The sequence below is a fragment of the Sciurus vulgaris genome (genome assembly GCF_902686455.1).
Source record: "Sciurus vulgaris genome assembly, chromosome: 5".
Lineage (NCBI taxonomy): Eukaryota > Metazoa > Chordata > Mammalia > Rodentia > Sciuridae > Sciurus > Sciurus vulgaris.
This window is the reverse complement of record NC_136465.1, coordinates 75,906,871-75,928,406: the sequence shown is the minus strand read 5'-3', so window position 1 is coordinate 75,928,406 and position 21,536 is coordinate 75,906,871. Positions and strand designations below refer to the sequence as shown.

The window sequence follows — 21,536 nt, the reverse complement described above, 5'->3', positions numbered from 1 at the left end:
ACATCTTTATTTCTAGTTCACATTTGAAGAGTAATTTTGATGGGTACAGTATTGTCAGTTGGAGGGCCTTTTATCTCAACATTTTAAACCGCCCTACACTCTCTTCTTGTTTAAATGGTTCGGTTGAAAAGACAGATGTAATTCTTATATTTGCTCATCTACAGGAAAGATGTTTTTCCTCCCCTTCATCTTCTTCCAGAATTTTTCTTTACCTTTGATTTTCTGTGGTAAGAATATGTTACTCTTACGTGTACAAGTGTGTGTGAATGTGTGTGCATGTGTATCTCCACTGCTCTGCTTGGTGTTTCCTGAATATCCTGGATCTGTACTTTGGTGTCTGACATTAATTTGGGGAAATTTTCTTTTTTTTTTTTCATTATTTTTCCAGCTTTATTGACATATAATTGATAAAAGTTGCATATACACTATATAGCACAATGTTTTGATTTATGTATACATTGTAAAATGCATACCAGTCATCACAATCAAGAAATTAACATATCAGCTACTTCAGATAGCATTTTTTTGGTGGTGAGAACATTTAAGATTTAATATAATGTTTTAATGTTTTCAAAAATTAAATGACAAGATTTTGCTGCTTCATTTGGGAAATTCTTTAAGTAAAACTGTTTTTGTTATTGTTGCTAATTGTGTATAGTGGTGAAGATTACAATATGTACTAGTACAATTTGTGCCACCACCTTGATTTGTGCTAAGTAAGAAGCAGTTTTTGGTCATCATTATTTTGAACCATCAGTGCACACAGTCAGCACAATAAAAATGTCAAATAATGTTTTAGTATTATTATGAAAATATATATTTCCCCATGAGCTCCCTAAAAAAAAAATCAAGGGTTACTCCAGATCTGTGGTTCATGCATTAGTTTAAAACTTAGACTAACAAAAGATATTTTTTTCTAGATTTTTTTTTTTTTTTAATACTGGGAATTGAACTCAAGGCCTTATGCATGCTTGGCAAGCACTCTACTGTGGAACTGCATCCCCAGCCCTTTTTACTTCTTCATTTTCAGATGCAGGGGGGGTCTCACCAAATTTCCTTGGCTGGCCTTGAATTTGTGATTCTCTTGCCTCAGCCTCCTGAGTGGTTGGGATTACAGATATAATCTATTACTGCTCTTGGATGCTATAAATGTCTTTTCCCCATACCATCCTCCTGTTAAATTCTGTTCTTTCATTTCAGACAGGTAGAGGTTGCTTCTATTACATACAACCAAAAGAAATATCATAAATATACTTTGAGAAATTAAAAAAAGAAAATGAGCCAGGTGCAGTGGCTCATGCCTGTAGTCCCAGTGACTCGGGAGGCTGATGCAGGAGCATTGCAAGTTTGCAGTCAGCCTCAGCAACTTAGTGAGGCTCTAAACAAGCCTGTCTCAAAATAAAAAGTGAAGGCATCAAAAACATACATTTGTGAAAAGACAGCCTCTTCAACGAATGGTATTGGGAAAACTGGAAATTCACATGTAGTAGAATGAAATTTAACCCCTGTCTCTCACCCTGCACAAAACTCAAAGTGGAACAAAGACTTAGAAGTTAGATCAGAAAGTCTGCAGATACTAGAAGAAAATTTAGGCCAACACTCCAACATATTGGCTCAGGAACTGACTTCCTTAACAAGACTCCTAAAGCGCATGAAGTAAAATAAATACTTAATAAAGGGGAATGGCATCAAACTAAAAAGCTTCTTCAAAGCAAAGGAAACAATCAAGAACGTGAAGAGAGAGCCTTCAGAATGGGAGAAAATCTTTTCCACCTGCACCTCAGAGCATTATTTTCCAGGATATATAAAGCACTCAAAAAACTTAACACTAAAAAAAAAAACCAAAAAACCCAATCAAAAAATGGGCAAAGGAACTGAACAGACACTTCTCAGAAGAAATATGAATGGTCAACAGATATATGTAAAAATGTTCAACACATCTAGCAATTTGAGAAATGCAAATTAAAACTACACTAGGATATCATTCTAGTCAGAATGCCAATTATCAAGAATACAAGTAACAATAAATGTCGAGGATGTGGGGGAAAAAGTTACACTCATACATTGCTGGTGGGAATGCAAATTGTTACAACCACTCTGGAAAGCAGTATGGAGATTCCTTAAAAAACTGGGAATGGAACCACCATTTGACCCAACGATCCCACTTTTCAGTTTACATCTAAAAGACTTAAAATCAGCATACTACAGTGACACAGCGACATCAATGTTCATAGCAGCTCAGTACACAATAGCTAACCTATAGAACCAACGTAGGCACCCTTCAACAGATGAACAGATAAAAGAAATTGTAGTATATATACACAATGTTATATATACTCAACCATTAAGAAGAATAAAATTTTGACATTTGCCAGTAAATGGATGGATCTGGAAACTATCTTGCTAAGTGAAATAAGCCAAATCCCAAAAAAACAAACATCAAATGTTTTCACTGGTATGTGGAAGCTAACATTTCATTCTTTTTTTTTTTTTTTTTTTTTTTGTGCCGTGCAGGGAATCAAACCCAGGGCCCTGTGCTTGCAAGGCAAGCACTTTACCAACAGAGCTATCTCCCCAGCCCAGTGTTTCATTCTTGTTGGAGGTTTTCCTCTAACTCCGGCGATCATTGGCTATTTAAGAGTGACTGATGGATATTACTTTAGTGTTATATATTTGTGTTAGGAATGTTAGGATTTATTCTTGGCTATTCTCCTAGACTAGCTGTGGAAGTGGATGTGGGAAGGAGTCATGAGCAATCCACAGGAAAAGAGGCTACAGGTCTCACCATTTAATATGCAGATTTGAATTTAGCCTCTCTGTAGGTGAGACTGACTAACTGTAGAAGGCTTTTTGTTATCAGAAGAGTGCTGGGGAATTGTCCAAGGTCAAAAACTATAGGCCACATTGTATTTGTCTGTGTTTTCCTAGAGTTCTGCTGAGTTATTGGCCAAAAGTAGGAGCTTCCTAAATGTTTTTATGACAGAAATAAATGAATAAGGAGATGAATGAATGAATTTATCTCTGACTTTGACTTCTCTGTGCAGAAATTTATGATTACACAAATGGTATGCCTTTACTCCATGTACAAACAGAGAAACAACATGTATCCCATTTGTTTACAATAAAAAATAATACATTTATTATGCCAAAAAAAAAAAAAAAAAAAGCTTGTTGCTCAATCACCAGCCTTCAGGAGGAGTTGTGGATGGAATGTGACCTGTGATAAGGTCACCATAAACGACTTCAGCACTCAAGGAAAGCACATAAGTAATGATAAGCTGCGTTTTAACCCCAACCTAGCCCTGACTCACCACAAGACTCTGATTTCCTGATGATCTTTCATAAGGACACAGCATACTTACTAAGCCTTCCTTGACCTAACAGACCCCGACTGAAGATGACAAAGACAGCTGAGGGATTTAGTATTTTAGTCATGTTCTTTCATGTGTCAGTACCCCTAAAGTACAGAGAGGTGACCATGAAATGGTTAAACAGCAAAATCCCTGGCTTTTGTAGTCAGTGAGAAATGTCTTAGAGAAACTGTCATACAGCTAAAGATTTCTGGGGGAATTTTCTCAGTCATTATTGTTTCAAGTATTTATTCTCTTTCTGGTAATCCTATAACAGTCATTCAACTACAACCCTTGTAGTTGTCTCACAGCTTAGAAATATTCTACTTTTTTCCTTTTTTTCTGTTTGCTTTTCAGTTTTGAAGTTTTATATTGAGATATCTGTAAGCTCAGGATTTCTTTCCTCTACCATGTGAAGGCTACTAGTAAACCCATCAAAGGCATTATGCACTCTTCTAACAGTGATTTTTATCTCTAGCATTTTTGGGTTCTTTATTACAAAGTCTCTTTCTACTTTCATTGTCCATCTGTTCCTTCATGCTGCCTAACCATTAGGTTCCCTAGCATATTAATCATAGTTGTTTTAAGTTTCCTATGTGATTAGTGAACATTCTCTAAGAGAATTTGCAAAGCAAATTTGTATTTATATTACTACCAAGTGCTCTCAATAGTTATTGTGAGTTAATGCTAGAATCAGAAAGATGATCTAGCAACAGAATTAGAGGTATATGTTTGCAGTATTATAAGGACCATTGGATATAATAAAGCAATTCAGAAACTATTTCAATAATGCCTAGTAAGTTAATAATTTCATATTGTAATTTTGTCCACTAAAATTACACACATGACTACATGTATTTCATGAGCCAGAAGATATCAAGTTTCTGAGAATTTTTGAGAATATGGATACACATAACTTGGTATACAGTCTTTCTACATGCTGATAAAGTGTTGTATGTGTCATAACTTGTGAATACATTATCAATGTACTCCTGGGAATACTTGGAAAAGCTGGACTTTTGGTACTGAGAATGTCAGCATCCACAGATGCCTTCACTCAAACTTGGCTCAAAATCAGCAGAGTCAACCTTCAGAGGACAGCCATCACTGGAATGAGATGGTGAACAGAAGAAGCCAAGATGAACTAAGGATAAGGTGGGCTTTTCTTATTTTCCAAGCAATGAAATGTGTGTGTAATTCTAGAGAGGCTATTACCCTCCTTTTGATAGTAAATGAAATGGGTTGGATAGGACTTGATAGTAGATAAATTTGATTGGAAAAAGATAAATGTCATATCTCATGTACATTTTAGTTTGTAGTTATGAACACAAGATCAAAGGCTATAAACAGATTATAAACATAATAGATAGTTCTTATCTGTAAGCAATCCCTTGATTTCTTCTCCATGAAGTAAATCAATTTGAAATAATTTTGCTGCTTGAGAAAAGACTATATGGAAACTGAGAAGTTAATTGTTTCATGATTCATACATATTTCAAAATAGCCTAAACTGGGCACAGTGGTGGATACCTGTAAATCAGCATCTTGGGAAACTGAGGGAGGAATTTTGTAAGTTCAAGACCAGCCTGGGCAATTAAGCAAGACCCTCTCTCAAAATAAAGTAATGAAAAGGTCTATGGATGTAGCTTGGTGGTAGAGGGCCCTTGAATTATCTCTAGTACCACAAACAAACAAACAAACAAACAAAAACCTGTCATACCCCATAAGTATATACAATTGAACACGTTAGACATATATATATCATTAAATAAGTGACTTTGAAATGATCAGAAATGTTTTTATCTAATGAAAATGATTTGACTTATTTTTGCAGAGATATACACTGGATAATTTCTTTTTTGTCCAAAGTTATGCAGGTGTCCAAGTTTTACAGGAGTCCAATGAAGCATCCATACTCGACTGTACCTTATATACCCTTCTTCCTCTGATCTCTCCTACCTTGTTAAATGTTTGAGCATAATGAAAGCATTATTTGAATGAAGCTTCTTGATTCATGACAACATAATTTCAACATAAAGTCTATTGTACTTATCTTGGCCTCTCTAGATACTCTGAATTCATTGAGAATATAAAATTGCTAGGAGTTTTCTGTTATTTAAAACTTGTTTTTAATTAAATGTTTTTTCTGATGAGAATATGGACACCAGGTGCGAAGTTAGATTTTTGACCCCTTGGAGATATATAATAACTACAAATGGGACATGAGTTGTAGGCCAGAAAAGTGCAAGTTGGAAATACTCGTACAAAACAACGGGTGCTTACATATTATCAGCATATTAGCATCAGGTCAAAACAAATCCTTTACAATCTTGCCCTACACTGATTGCAGAGGTGTATGTTTTGAGCACTGTTCAAGCACTCTTAGCATTGATTAGTTCTTGACAGGATTCTCAACAGAGTGTTATTTCTGAGGTTTCAAATTATATTAACGTTTATCAATGTTAATATGAAATCCCCTGTTGTTTATTCTCTGATGGTTGTTCTCCTCTTTGTACTCCAGGAAAAAAATTCTATTCTTTCATTAAATGTACCCACTTCTGGCTACTATCAAGATGGCGATTTCATTATTGGTGGACTCTTTTCCCTAAGAGTGACTGATGGTTACACCAGAAGCAGATTTGGCTTTGGAGATAAAATCTATATACCAGATCATGTTCATGTGTAAGTGTTTGACTTCTCTGCAGTACATAAGAAGGTTTAAGAAGTACTCTATAACTGAGAATTATTTTACCTTGTTTAAAGTTGTAGGGCATGGGGATAAGAATTTTTTTTTACTTACATCCATTTGAATTGGTTTTCTGGGATTACTTTGGTGTATTGCCATGGATAATTTAGCAAAATACATTTTTCTGAAATATATTCCATAATCCAAGGGAGGAATATGTGAAATTCTAAATTGAATTCCGTTTACTTCATCTCTGACCTTACTTGCTTTGCCTCAAGCTACACATAAAAAAGCCAAAACTAAGGTGGAGGCACGCAGTGAGTTGCTTGGACTCCTAGTGACCGCACCGGAATACTGGGCGGCTGTCTGGAGGAAGAGGCGTGTGGCGGGTCTCTGGGACTCAGAGCGATTGTACGGGGCCACAGGTGGCTGCTCAGAGGAGGGGCCGCATAGCCAGGCGATTAGGTGCAGAGCAGGGTCCCAGGATCTAGGAGGCTTCTTGGTGGAAGAGCCGCACAGAGACAGGCTTAGGGCAGAGCGAAGGTTCCAGGCCTGAGGGCAGATTCTCTGAGGAAGGGCAGCCTAAGGAGATTCATCTGCGAAGGGTGAGGCTCCCAGGCCCAGGAAGTAGGGCCGGGCCCCTGGGAACTTTGCAGAGGAAGGCAGCACAGCCCAGGCGGTAGCTGTAAATTGAGGGGAACCTCTAGGAGGGAACTGACCAACGAGACCTCCCCACCGGGTGAGTCTTCCCTGCCGGGTGAGGTTTCCCCACAAGGACGGTAAAATCAGAGACTCAGGCCCAAACAGGCCTTGCCTCAGCCCGCAGCCTAGTTCCCCTTTGGATGACCATTGGTCAACAAGTGGAGGCACCTCTGCCCACTAGCAGGGATTATACCCCACCTGAAGGCCACCACTCCTAGAGAGGCAGCTTCCTTGTGGAGCACCGCATTATCAACTTCCTCCGAGACTTCAGCCTACTGAAGGCTAAGGGGGGGATATATATAAATATCTTCAGGGACATTGTAAGTCAATAGAGGAAATCTGCAATATCTCAGCGGTCCACTGATACCTGAACAATATGAGAAAACAAGGAAAGAGAATGCTGCAAACAAATCTAGATGTTACATCAATAAAACCCAATGACAGCATGGCAGAAGAAATGACAGAAAAGGAGTTCAGAATGTACAAAATTAAAATGATCAGAGAAGCAAACGATGAGATGAAAGAGCAAATGCAAGCATTGAATGATAGCACCAATCGACAAAAGAGCAAATACAGGAAGAGAAGATCATTTCAATAAAGAGTTAGAGAGGTTTTTCAAGATGGCGGCCTAGAGGGTGGCTGCATTACGTGTTGCTCCAGAACTCAGGATTCAAGAGAGGAGATATTGAGACGCTTGGGACCAACTCAAAGTAGCCGGGTGACTCTCACCCCCTGGGGGGGCATCCCGGATGGGACGGGGGTCCCGGAACGCAGGAAACTTTGTGAAGTAGAACTGCCGGCGAGACGCCCCTCCCCCCGCTGGAGCGCCATAGAGGAGGCAGCTCGGCACAGCGCTGGGACTCGGAGCAGCCACTGGGGCTCCGGCGGCTGCCCGGGGGAGGAGTGGCGGGGAGAACTGTGTGGACTCAGGACACCGGGGCCTGCCCTGAGGAGGAGGAGAGGAGCGTGGCCACTTGGATTCGGAGAGACTGCGCCAGAGCTGCAGGCGGTTGTCAGAGGAGAAGCCGCGCGGCGAGCTGTTTGGAATCAGAACGACGCTTCTGAACCCCGGGGCCTGCCCTGAGGACAAGGAGGAAGAGGAGCAGCCGCTTGGATTCGGGTGACTATACGGGAACTACAGGCGGTTGCCAGAGAAGGGGCTGCGTGACGAGCTGTTTGGACCCTGACCACTTCTGAACCCCGGGGCCTGCCCGGAGGAGTAGGAGAAGGAGGAGAAGGAGCGCGGCGGGTCCTTTGGACTCGCAGTGACTGCATTAGCGCTCCAGGCGGCTGCTCAGAGGAGAAGGCGAGTGGTGAGTTGTTTGGTCTTAAAGTGACAGCTCCTGAACACAGGGGGGCTGCCTGGAGGAAAAGCGTGGTGGGACGCTTGGTCTTGAGGGACCACACCAGAGCTCCGGGCGGTTGCCCAGAGGACCCGTGCAGCGGGTCACGTGGATTCAGAGCCACTCAGAGGGACTGCTCCTGAACACCCGGGGGGTTATCTGGAGAAGGAGGAGGAACGGGGAGGGTCACTTCGACTCGGAGTGATTGATTGCCCCGGGCTACGGGTGGTTGGTGGGAGGAGGAGGCACGAAGTGAGTTTCTTGGACTCCTAGTGACCGCACCGGCATACTGGGCGGCTGTCTGGAGGAAGAGGCCTGTGGCGGGTCTCTGGGACTCAGAGCGATTGTTCGGGGCCACAGGTGGCTGCTCAGAGGAGGGGCCACGCAGCCAGGCGATTAGGTGCAGAACAGGGTCCCAGGATCTAGGAGGCTTCTGGGTGGAAGAGCCGCACAGAGACAGGCTTAGGGCGGAGCGAAGGTTCCAGGCCTATGGGCAAATTCTCTGAGGAGGGGCAGCCTAAGGAGATTCATCTGCGAAGGGTGAGGCTCCCAGGCCCAGGAGGTAGGGCCGGGCCCCTGGAAACTTTGCAGAGGAAGGCAGCCCAGCCCAGGCAGTAGCTGTAAATTGAGGGGAACCTCTAGGAGGAAACTGATCAGCGAGACCTCCCCACCGGGTGAGTCTTCCCTGCTGGGTGAGGTTTCCCACAAGGACGGTAAAACCAGAGGCTCAGGCCCAAACAGGCCTTGCCTCAGCCCACAGCCTAGGTCCCCTTTGGATGACCATTGGTCAACAAGTGGAGGCACCTCTGCCCACTAGCAGGGAATATACCCCACCTGAAGGCCACCACTCCTACAGAGGCAGCTTCCTTGTGGAGCACCGCATTATCAACCTCCTCCAAAACTTCAGCCTACTGAAGGCTAAGAGGGGATATATATAGAAATCTTCAGGGTCATTGTAAATCAACAGAGGAAATCTGCAATATCTCAGCGGTCCACTGATATCTGAACAACATGAGAAAACAAGGAAAGAAAATGCTGCAAACAAATCTAGATGTTACATCAATAAAACCCAATGACAGCATGGCAGAAGAAATGACAGAAAAGGAGTTCAGAATGTACATAATTAAAATGATCAGAGAAGCAAACGAGGAGATGAAAGAGCAAATGCAAGCATTGAATGATGAGATGAAAGAGCAAATGCAAGCATTGATTGATCGCACCAATCGACAGTTAAAAGAGCAAATACAGGAAGCAAAAGATCATTTCAATAAAGAGTTAGAGATATTGAAAAAAAAACCAAACAGAAATCCTTGACATGAAGGAAACAATAAACCAAATTAAGAACTCCATAGAAAGCATATCCAATAGGATAGAACACCTGGAAGACAGAACCTCAGACATTGAAGACAAAATATTTAACCTTGAAAACAAAGCTGAACAAACAGAGAAGATGGTAAGAAATCATGAACAGAATCTACAAGAACTATGGGATATCATGAAAAGGCCAAATTTAAGAATTATTGGGATTGAGGAAGGCCTAGAGAAACAAGCCAAAGGAATGAACAACCTATTCAATGAAATAATATCAGAAAATTTCCCAAATCTAAAGAATGAAATGGAAAATCAAGTTCAAGAGGCTTACAGGACTCCAAATACACAAAATTACAACAGACCCACACCAAGGCACATTATAATGAAAATACCTAACATACAAAATAAAGACAGAATTTTAAAGGCTGTGAGAGAAAAGAACCAAATTACATTCAGGGGGAAATCAATATGCATATCAGCAGATTTTTCAATCCAGACCCTAAAAGCTAGAAGGTCCTGGAACAACATTTTTCAAGCCCTGAAAGAAAATGGATGCCAACCAAGAATCTTATACACAGCAAAACTTACCTTCAAATTTGACGATGAAATAAAATCCTTCCATGATAAACAAAAGCTAAAAGAATTTACAAAAAGAAAGCCAGCATTACAGAACATTCTCAACAAAATATTCCATGAGGAAGAGATGAACAACAAAGAAGCAAATCAGCAAAGGGAGGAATTATCCTAAAGGAATTGTCAAATAAAGGAGGAAACAAGTTGTGTCAAACAAATAAATAAACAAAATTTAAAAAATGAACCAAATGACCGGGAAACCAAATCATTTCTCTATAATAACCCTGAACGTTAATGGCCTGAATTCATCAATCAAAAGACAAAGACTGGCAGACTGGATTAAAAAGAAAGATCCAACAATATGTTGCCTGCAAGAGACTCACCTCATAGAAAAAGATACCCATAGATTAAAGGTGAAAGGATGGGGAAAAACATACCATGCACATGGACTCAGCAAAAAAGCTGGAGTATCCATCCTCATTTCCGATAATGTGGACTTCAAGCCAAAGTTAGTCAGAAGGGATAAAGAAGGTCATTTCATACTGCTTAAGGGAAGCATAAATCAGCAAGATATAACAATCATAAACATCTATGCCCCAAACAGTGGCTCATCTATGTATGTCAAACAAATCCTTCTCAATTTCAGAAACCAAATAGACCACAACACAATAATACTAGGTGATTTTAACACGCCGCTCTCACCACTGGACAGATCTTCCAGACAAAAATTGAGCAAAGAAACCATAGATCTCAACAACACAATCAATAATTTAGACTTAACGGACATTTATAGAATATTCCATCCAACCAAGAGTGAATACACTTTCTTCTCAGCAGCACATGGATCCTTCTCTAAAATAGACCATATATTATGCCACAAAGCTAATGTTAGCAAATACAAGAAGATAGAGACACTAGCATGTATTCTATCAGATCATAATGGATTGAAGTTAGAAATAAATGAAAGAGTAAAACACAGAAACTATTCCAACATCTGGAGATTAAACAATATGTTATTATATGATGAATGGATAACAGAAGATATTAGGAAGGAAATTAAAAAATTCTTAGAGGTAAATGAGAACAAAGAAACATCATATCAAAACCTCTGGGACACTATGAAAGCAGTACTTAGAGGGAAATTTATTTCATGGAGCGCATTTAATAAAAGAAGTAAAACTCAACAAATAAACAACCTAACACTACAGCTCAAAGCCTTAGAAAAAGAAGAACAGAACAGCACCAAAAGTAGTAGAAGACAGGAAATTGTTAAACTCAGAGCTGAAATCAATGAAATTGAAACAAAAGAAACAATACAAAAAATTGACAAAATAAATAGTTGGTTCTTCGAAAAAATAAACAAAATTGATAAACCTTTAGCCACACTAACAAAGAGAAGACGAGAGAAAACCCAAATCACTAAAATTCGGAATGAACAAGGAAATATCACTACAGACAGGATGGAAATACAAAACATAATTAGAAGCTATTTTGAAAATCTATACTCCAACAAAATAGAAAACTTCGAAGACATCAACAGGTTTCTAGAGACATATGAATTGCCTAAACTGAATGAGGAGGACATAAACAATTTAAATAGACCAATTTCAAGTACTGAAATAGAAGAAGTCATCAAAAGCCTACCAACAAAGAAAAGTCCGGGACCAGATGGGTTCTCAGCCGAGTTCTACAAAACCTTTAAGGAAGAGCTCATTCCAATACTTCTCAAAGTATTCCATAAAATAGAAGAGGAGGGAACCCTCCCAAACTCATTCTATGAAGCCAATATCACACTGATACCTAAACCAGACAGAGACTCATCAAGGAAAGAAAATTTCAGACCAATATCCTTAATGAACATCGACGCAAAAATTCTCAACAAAATTTTAGCAAATCGCATACAAAAACATATTAAAAAGATAGTGCACCATGATCAAGTGGGTTTCATCCCAGGGATGCAAGGTTGGTTCAACATCAGGAAATCAATAAACGTAATTCACCATATTAATAGACTTAAAGTCAAGAATCACATGATTATTTCAATAGATGCAGAAAAAGCATTTGATAAAATACAGCACCCCTTCATGCTCAAAACACTAGAAAAAATAGGGATAGTGGGAACATTCCTTAATATTGTAAAGGCCATTTATGCTAAGCCCATGGCTAATATCATTCTAAATGGTGAAAAACTGAAAGCATTCCCCCTAAAAACTGGAACAAGGCAGGGATGCCCTCTTTCACCACTTCTATTCAACATCGTTCTTGAGACTCTGGCCAGAGCAATTAGACAAACCAAAGAAATTAAAGGGATACGAATTGGAAAAGAAGAACTCAAACTATCCCTGTTCACTGATTATATATTTAGAGGAACCTGGAAATTCCACCAGAAAACTCTTAGAACTCATAAATGATTTCAGTAAAGTAGCAGGTTACAAGATCAATGCCCATAAATCCAACGCATTTTTATACATAAGTGATGAATCTTCAGAAAGAGAAATTAGGAAAACTACCCCATTCACAATAGCCTCGAAAAAAATAAAATACTTGGGAATCAATCTCACAAAAGAGGTGAAAGACCTCTACAATGAGAACTATACAACACTAAAGAAAGAAATTAAAGAACACCTTAGAAGATGGAAAGATCTTCCATGTTCTTGGATAGGAAGAATTAATATTGTCAAAATGGCCATACTACCTAAAGTGCTATACAAATTCAATGCAATTCCAATTAAAATCCCAATGACGTACCTTACAGAAATAGAGCAGGCAATTATGAAATTCATCTGGAAGAATAAGAAACCCAGAATAGCTAATGCAATCCTTAGCAGGAAGAGTGAAACAGGGGGTATTGCAATACCAGATCTTCAACTCTACTACAAAGCAATAGTAACAAAAACGGCATGGTATTGGTACCAAAATAGAAAGGTAGATCAATGGTACAGAATAGAGGACACGGACACAAACACAAATAAATACAATTTTCTCATACTAGACAAAGGGGCCAAAAATATGCAATGGAGAAAAGATAGCCTCTTCAACAAATGGTGCTGGGAGAATTGGAAATCCATATGCAACAGAATGAAACTAAACCCATATCTCTCACCATGCACGAAACTAAACTCAAAATGGATTAAGGACCTCGGAATCAGACCAGAGACCCTGCAGATTATAGAAGAAAAAGTAGGTCCAAATCTTCATCTTGTTGGTCTAGGACCAGACTTCCTTAACAGGACTCCCATAGCACAAGAAATAAAAGCTAGAATCAACCACTGGGATAGATTCAAACTAAACAGCTTTCTCTCAGCAAAGGAAACTATCAGCAATGCGAAGAAAGAGCCTACAGAGTGGGAGAATATCTTTGCCAATCATACTTCAGATAGAGCACTAATCTCCAGAATCTATAAAGAACTCAAGAAACTCTACTCCAAGAATTCAAACAATCCAGTCGACAAATGGGCTAAGGAAATGAATAGACACTTCACAGAAGAAGATCTACAAGCAATCAACAAACATATGGAAAAATGTTGAACATCTCTAGTAATAAGAGAAATGCAAATCAAAACCACCCTAAGGTTCCATCTCACCCCAATTAGAATGGCGATTATCAAGAATACGAGCAACAACAGGTGTTGGCGAGGATGTGGGGAGAAAGGTACACTCATACACTGCTGGTTTGGCTGCAAATTAGTGCAGCCGCTATGGAAAGCAGTGTGGAGATTCCTTAGAAAACTTGGAATGGAACCACCATTTGACCCAGCTATCCCACTCCTTGGCCTATACCCAAAGGACTTAAAATGAGCATACTACAGAAATACAGCCACATCAATGTTCATAGCTGCTCAATTCACAATAGCCAGACTGTGGAACCAACCTAGATGCCCTTCAATTGATGAGTGGATAAAGAAACTGTGGTATATATATACTATGGAATATTACTCAGCCATAAAGAATGATAAAATTATGACATTTGCAGGCAAATGGATGAAATTGGAGAATATCATGCTAAGTGAGATAAGCCAATCTCAAAAAGCCAAAGGACGAATGATATCGCTAATAAGTGGAGGTTGACACATAATGGGGGGGAGGGAAGGGTTAGAGTTAGGGTTAGGGAGGGGGGCAAGTATGGAGGAAGGAAGTACTGTATAGAGGGTAAAGAGGGGTGGGAGGGGTGGGGGGAAGGGAAAAAATAACAGAATGAATCAAACAACATTACTCTATGTAAATTTATGATTACACAAATGGTATGCCTTTACGCCATGTACAAACAGAGAAACAACATGTATCCCATTTGTTTACAATAAAAAAAAAAAAAAAAAAAAAAAAAAAAACCTTGTAGCTAGGTGTGGTGGTGCATGTCTGTAATCCCATTTCTGGGAGGCTGATATAAGAGAATCCGGCTAGCCTGGATATCATAGTGAGACAACACCTCAAAACAACAATAACAACAAGAAAAATATTTTTAAATTAATAAGTATATAATTACAAAGGAAACCATTTACATAAAAAATCTATTAAAATATTGAGTATATTTGAGTTATAGTAGTCATGTTCTACTTCTTTTTAACTCTCTAATAAGATCTAACTGTGGATTTGATGATTATAGCAGTTTTGAAGAAATAGTAGGCATGAGAGATATTTTTAAGATATTACAACAATTGTAATGTTTAAGATAGTTTGTATGATTCCTGTTGGTGACAAAGACACAGGAACTGTTGATATGATTGCTACATTTTTGCTAGAGGGTATTAAAGATATAACCTTTTTGTCATGCAAGCTCACAGATTTCCTGAATTCTAAGAATTTCTTCAGTTGGTTTGTAGACCCCAAGTTAAGAACAGCATTCATTTATTGATGTTACTTTAATAAACAGCTTTCCAAAAAGTGAATATTACTCAGACTGAAACATGTAGGTGAATTTCCAGGGATTGCTCTAGTTCTAAAAGAACTTTAACTTGGTGACCCTACTTGAATAATTTTAAATTTTCATGTTAGCATAATTTGGCTCACTTAGGTAACTTTTTACAACTGAATTCTGCTCAGTTTCAGTACTGGCCTTTGCATTTATTTTTATGTTTTGTGTGATAATAAATTACCAAAGTGAAAATATTTCATTTTTAATGCAACATTTCTCAAACTTAGATCCCTCGGTTTTGCAAACACAAACTCATATGATTGTTTCCTCTTTCAAATTAATAAATTTTATTCAAGAATGGGAAACCCTGATTGAGGCCCCACTGAAGGAGGAATTTCCAAGAGTTTGCTTTTAGACAAATATTTTCAGTTAGTAGTTGAATTAATTTAAAAATGCTTTTAACAGGTATTTATAATTTTTAGCTTTAGAATTCACTGTTATTTCATTTTCACAAAATTTTTATGCTTTTAACTTTTAAAATCCTAAACCTATATCATTATCTTCACTTAATTATTCTACTCCACCCTGCCAACCCCATGTCTGTACCCCTAACTTAAAGTACAAATACATCATCTTTCTGGGGAGACAAACTTTGACTTTGTTTTTTGAAAAGTTAAACATGTCATTACTTGTTTTATGAGTGTTTTTGTTTTTTGTTTTTTATGAGACGGGTTCTCACTAAATTGCGCAGGCTGGTTTCTAATTTGCAATCCTCCCATCTCAGCCTTTCAAATGCTTTGGATTACAGACATGCACCACCATGCCTGCATTTATGGGTGTTTTTGTTTGTACTAATGTTAATGTGTTCAAAGAATAATTTATTACTATTAAACTCTCTGTAGCATTACACAAAAAAAAAAAAAAAAAAAATAAAGAGTTAGAGATATTGAAAAAAAACCAAACAGAAATCCTTGACATGAAGGAAACAATAAACCAAATTAAGAACTCCATAGAAAGCATATCCAATAGGATAGAACACCTGGAAGACAGAACCTCAGACATTGAAGACAAAATATTTAACCTTGAAAACAAAGTTGAACAAACAGAGAAGATGGTAAGAGATCATGAACAGAATCTACAAGAACTATGGGATATCATGAAAAGGCCAAATTTAAGAATTATTGGGATTGAGGAAGGCCTAGAGAAACAAGCCAAAGGAATGAACAACCTATTCAATGAAATAATATCAGAAAATTTTCCAAATCTGAAGAATGAAATGGAAAATCAAGTTCAAGAGGCTTATAGGACTCCAAATACACAAAATTACAACAGACCCACACCAAGGCACATTATAATGAAAATACCTAACATACAAAATAAAGACAGAATTTTAAAGGCTGTGAGAGAAAAGAACCAAATTACATTCAGGGGGAAACCAATACGGATATCAGCAGATTTTTCAATCCAGACCCTAAAAGCTAGAAGGGCCTGGATCAACATTTTTCAAGCCCTGAAAGAAAATGGATGCCAACCAAGAATCTTATACCCAGCAAAACTTACCTTCAAATTTGACGATGAAATAAAATCCTTCCATGATAAACAAAAGCTAAAAGAATTTATAAAAAGAAAGCCAGCATTACAGAACATTCTCAGCAAAATATTCCATGAGGAAGAGATGAAAAACAAAGAAGCAAATCAGCAAAGGGAGGAATTATCCTAAAGGAATTGTCAAATAAAGGAGGATCCAAGTTGTGTCAAAATAAATAAATAAATAAAATTTTAAAAAAGAACCAAATGACTGTGAATACAAATCATATTTCAATAATAACCCTGAAAATTAATGGCCTGAACTCATCAATCAAAAGACATAGAATGGCAGATTGGATTAAAAAAAAGATCCAACAATATGTTGCCTGCAAGAGACTCACCTCATAGAAAGAGATTCCCATAGACTAAAGGTGAAAGGATGGGGAAAAACATACCATGCACATGGACTCAGCAAAAAAGCTGGAGTATCCATCCTCATTTCAGATAATGTGCACTTCAAGCCAAAGTTAGTCAGAAGGGATAAAGAAGGTCATTTCATACTGCTTAAGGGAAGCATAAATCAGCAAGATATAACAATCATAAACATCTATGCCCCAAACAGTGGCTCATCCATGTATGTCAAACAAATCCTTCTCAATTTCAGAAATCAAATAGACCATAACACAATAATACTAGGTGATTTTAACACGCCTCTCTCACCACTGGACAGATCTTCCAGACAAAAATTGAACAAAGAAACCATAGATCTCAATAACACAATCAATAATTTAGACTTAACGGACATTTATAGAATATACCATCCAACCAAGAGCGAATACACTTTCTTCTCAGCAGCACATGGATCCTTCTCTAAAATAGACCATATATTATGCCACAAAGCTAATGTTAGCAAATACAAGAAGATAGAGACACTACCATGTATTCTATCAGATCATAATGGATTAAGTTAGAAATAAATGAAAGAGTAAAACACAGAAACTATTCCAACATCTGGAGATTAAACAATATGCTATTATATAATGAATGGATAACAGAAGATATTAGGAAGGAAATTAAAAAATTCTTAGAGGTAAATGAGAACAAAGAAACATCATCAAAATCTCTGGGACACTATGAAAGCAGTACTTAGAGGGAAATTTATTTCATGGAGCGCATTTAATAAAAGAAGTAAAACTCAACAAATAAACGACCTAACACTACAGCTCAAAGCCCTAGAAAAAGAAGAACAGAACAGCACCAAAAGTAGTAGAAGAAATAGTTAAACTCAGAGCTGAAATCAATGAAATTGAAACAAAAGAAACAATACAAAAAATTGACAAAATAAATAGTTGGTTCTTCAAAAAAATAAACAAAATTGATAAACCTTTAGCCACACTAACAAAGAGAAGACGAGAGAAAACTCAAATCACTAAAATTTGGAATGAACAAGGAAATATCACAACAGACAGGATTGAAATACAAAACATAATTAGAAGCTATTTTGAAAATCTATACTCCAACAAAATAGAAAATTTTGAAGACATCAACAGGTTTCTAGAGACATATGAATTGCCTAAACTGAACGAGGAGGACATAAACAATTTAAATAGACCAATTTCAAGTACTGAAATAGAAGAAGTCATCAAAAGTCTACCAACAAACAAAAGTCCGGGACCAGATGGGTTCCCAGCCGAGTTCTACAAAACCTTTAAAGAAGAGCTCATTCCAATACTTCTCAAAGTATTCCATAAAATAGAAGAGGAGGGAACCCTCCCAAACTCATTCTATGAAGCCAATATCACATTGAAACGTAAACCAGACAGAGACTCATCAAGGAAAGAAAATTTCAGACCAATATCCTTAATGAACATCGACTCAAAAATTCTCAACAAAATTTTAGCAAATCGCATACAAAAACATATTAAAAAGATAGTGCACCATGATCAAGTGGGTTTCATCCCAGGGATGCAAGGTTGGTTCAACATCAGGAAATCAATAAACGTAATTCACCATATTAATAGACTTAAAGTCAAGAATCACATGATTATTTCAATAGATGCAGAAAAAGCATTTGATAAAATACAGCACCCCTTCATGCTCAAAACACTAGAAAAAATAGGGATAGTGGGAACATTCCTTAACATTGTAAAGGCCATTTATGCTAAGCCCATGGCTAATATCATTCTAAATGGTGAAAAACTGAAAGCATTCCCCCTAAAAACTGGAACAAGGCAGGGATGCCCTCTTTCACCACTTCTATTCAACATCGTTCTTGAGACTCTGGCCAGAGCAATTAGACAAACCAAAGAGATTAAAGGGATACGAATTGGGAAAGAAGAACTCAAACTATCCCTGTTCGCTGATGACATGATTATATATTTAGAGGAACCTGGAAATTCCACTAGAAAACTCTTAGAACTCATAAGTGAATTCAGTAAAGTAGCAGGTTACAAGATCAATGCCCATAAATCCAACGCATTGTTATACATAAGTGATGATTCTTCAGAAAGAGAAATTAGGAAAACTACCCCATTCACAATAGCTTCGAAAAAAATAAAATACTTGGGAATCAATCTCACAAAAGAGGTGAAAGACCTCTACAATGAGAACTATACAACACTAAAGAAAGAAATTAAAGGACACTTTAGAAGATGGAAAGAGCTTCCATGTTCTTGGATAGGAAGAATTAATATTGTCAAAATGGCCATACTACCTAAAGCGCTATACAAATTCAATGCAATTCCAATTAAAATCCCAATGACGTACCTTACAGAAATAGAGCAAGCAATTATGAAATTCATCTGGAAGAATAAGAAACCCAGAATAGCTAAAGCAATCCTTAGCAGGAAGAGTGAAACAGGGGGTATTGCAATACCAGATCTTCAACTCTACTACAAAGCAATAGTAACAAAAATGGCATGGTATTGGTACCAAAATAGAAAGGTAGATCAATGGTACAGAATAGGGGACACGGACACAAACACAAATAAATACAATTTTCTCATACTAGACAAAGGGGCCAAAAATATGCAATGGAGAAAAGATAGCCTCTTCAACAAATGGTGCTGGGAGAATTGGAAATCCATATGCAACAGAATGAAACTAAACCCATATCTGTCACCATGCACAAAACTAAACTCAAAATGGATTAAGGACCTCGGAATCAGACCAGACACCCTGCAGATTATAGAAGAAAAAGTAGGTCCAAATCTTCACCTTGTTGGTCTAGGATCAGACTTCCTTAACAGGACTCCCATAGCACAAGAAATAAAAGCTAGAATCAACCACTGGGATAGATTCAAACTAAAAAGCTTTCTCTCAGCAAAGGAAACTATCAGCAATGCGAAGAAAGAGCCTACAGAGTGGGAGAATATCTTTGCCAATCATACTTCAGATAGAGCACTAATCTCCAGAATCTATAAAGAACTCAAGAAACTCTACTCCAAGAATTCAAATAATCCAGTTGACAAATGGGCTAAGGAAATGAATAGACACTTCACAGAAGAAGATCTACAAGCAATCAACAAACATATGGAAAAATGTTCAACATCTCTAGTAATAAGAGAAATGCAAATCAAAACCACCCTAAGATTCCATCTCACCCCAATTAGAGTGGCGATTATCAAGAATACGAGCAACAGCAGGTGTTGGCGAGGATGTGGGGAGAAACGTACACTCATACATTGCTGGTGGGGGCTGCAAATTAGTGTAGCCACTCTGGAAAGCAGTGTGGAGATTCCTTAGAAAACTTGGAATGGACCCTCCATTTGACCCAGCTATCCCACTCCTTGGCCTATACCCAAAGGACTTAAAATGAGCATACTACAGAGATACAGCCACATCAATGTTCATAGCTTCTCAATTCACAATAGCCAGACTGTGGAACCAACCTAGATGCCCTTCAATTGATGAGTGAATAAAGAAGCTGTGGTATATATATACAATGGAATATTACTCAGCCATAAAGAATGATAAAATTATGGCATTTGCAGGCAAATGGATGAAATTGGAGAATATCATGCTAAGTGAGATAAGCCAATCTCAAAAAGCCAAAGGACGAATGATATCGCTAATAAGTGGAGGATGACACATAATGGGGGGGAGGGAAGGGTTAGTGTTAGGGTTAGAGTTAGGGTTAGGGAGGGGGGCAAGTATGGAGGAAGGAAGTACTGTATAGAGGGTAAAGAGGGGTGGGAGGGGTGGGGGGAAGGGAAAAAATAACAGAATGAATCAAACAACATTACTCTATGTAAATTTATGATTACACAAATGGTATGCCTTTACGCCATGTACAAACAGAGAATCAACATGTATTCCATTTGTTTACGATAAAAAAAAAAAAAGCCAAAACTATAAATTTGACAGTAAATCACCAGACTGTCAGTGTGATATTTTTTTTAGGCACCCAATTTCTGAACCTTTTCATCATTGAATGTGTTATTTATTTCTTATGGTGCCATGTGTTTTTTTGACTTACCTCTTTAGGAAGAAAAATCTAAAAGAGTATTTTTGTACCTTTGCCTTTTAGGGATCTTACTAAGCATTATCAGCACCTGCTGGCCATGGTTTTTGCTATAGAGAAAATCAACAAGGATCAGAATATGTTGTTCAATATGTCTCTGGGATTCCACCTCTTCAATGTTGACTTTATTGAGATGAAGGCTGTGGAGAGTTCCATGTCTCTGCTTTCAGGAAAGAGTCCTCCAGTTCCTAATTATGACTGTACGTCTGAGAAGAGAAACAAGCTGGTGGCTGTGGTAGGAGGCGTTGCAACAGGAATAACAGCTCAGAGTTCTCAGGCGCTAAGTCTCTACAATGTCCCCCAGGTAAATGAAGAATCTGTGTTTTTGATATTTAACATAGTAATACAGTAAGTAATACAAGTCAAAATTTAATTTACATTTTTTTTCTACAGAATTATGGAACAATTCTATTCATAGGCTGCTTTTTACTCATTTGTAATATGCAGTACTATGAATGTTTTTCATTTATGTTCAATTACTTATCTGCAATATCAATTTTGGTTGCAAGATAAAATTTATACAAAAGTTATGTAGTCTCTATTATAGGCAACATTGGGTTGTTTTCAATTTTCCTTTATTCTACAGTTTTTTAATTTATGTCCTTGTTTTACAAATTATTTTATTAATTAGTTTCAATTTAATTTTTTCTAGTAGTAGCATTTTGGTGTC

The 21,536-nt window shown here is 37.8% G+C and overlaps 1 protein-coding gene across 1 annotated transcript in view; it reads left to right on the top strand.

The window, feature by feature from the left end:
* Positions 1 to 5,507: 5,507 nt before the first annotated feature.
* The window catches only part of LOC306662213 (vomeronasal type-2 receptor 26-like), a gene marked incomplete at both ends in the record, with an annotated part of 65,960 nt that continues 49,931 nt past the window's right edge, over positions 5,508 to 21,536 (top strand). Inside the window, 3 exon segments of the mRNA XM_079141751.1 lie at positions 5,508 to 5,525; positions 5,872 to 6,032; positions 20,873 to 21,170. Coding sequence (XP_078997877.1) covers positions 5,508 to 5,525; positions 5,872 to 6,032; positions 20,873 to 21,170 — 477 coding nt within the window.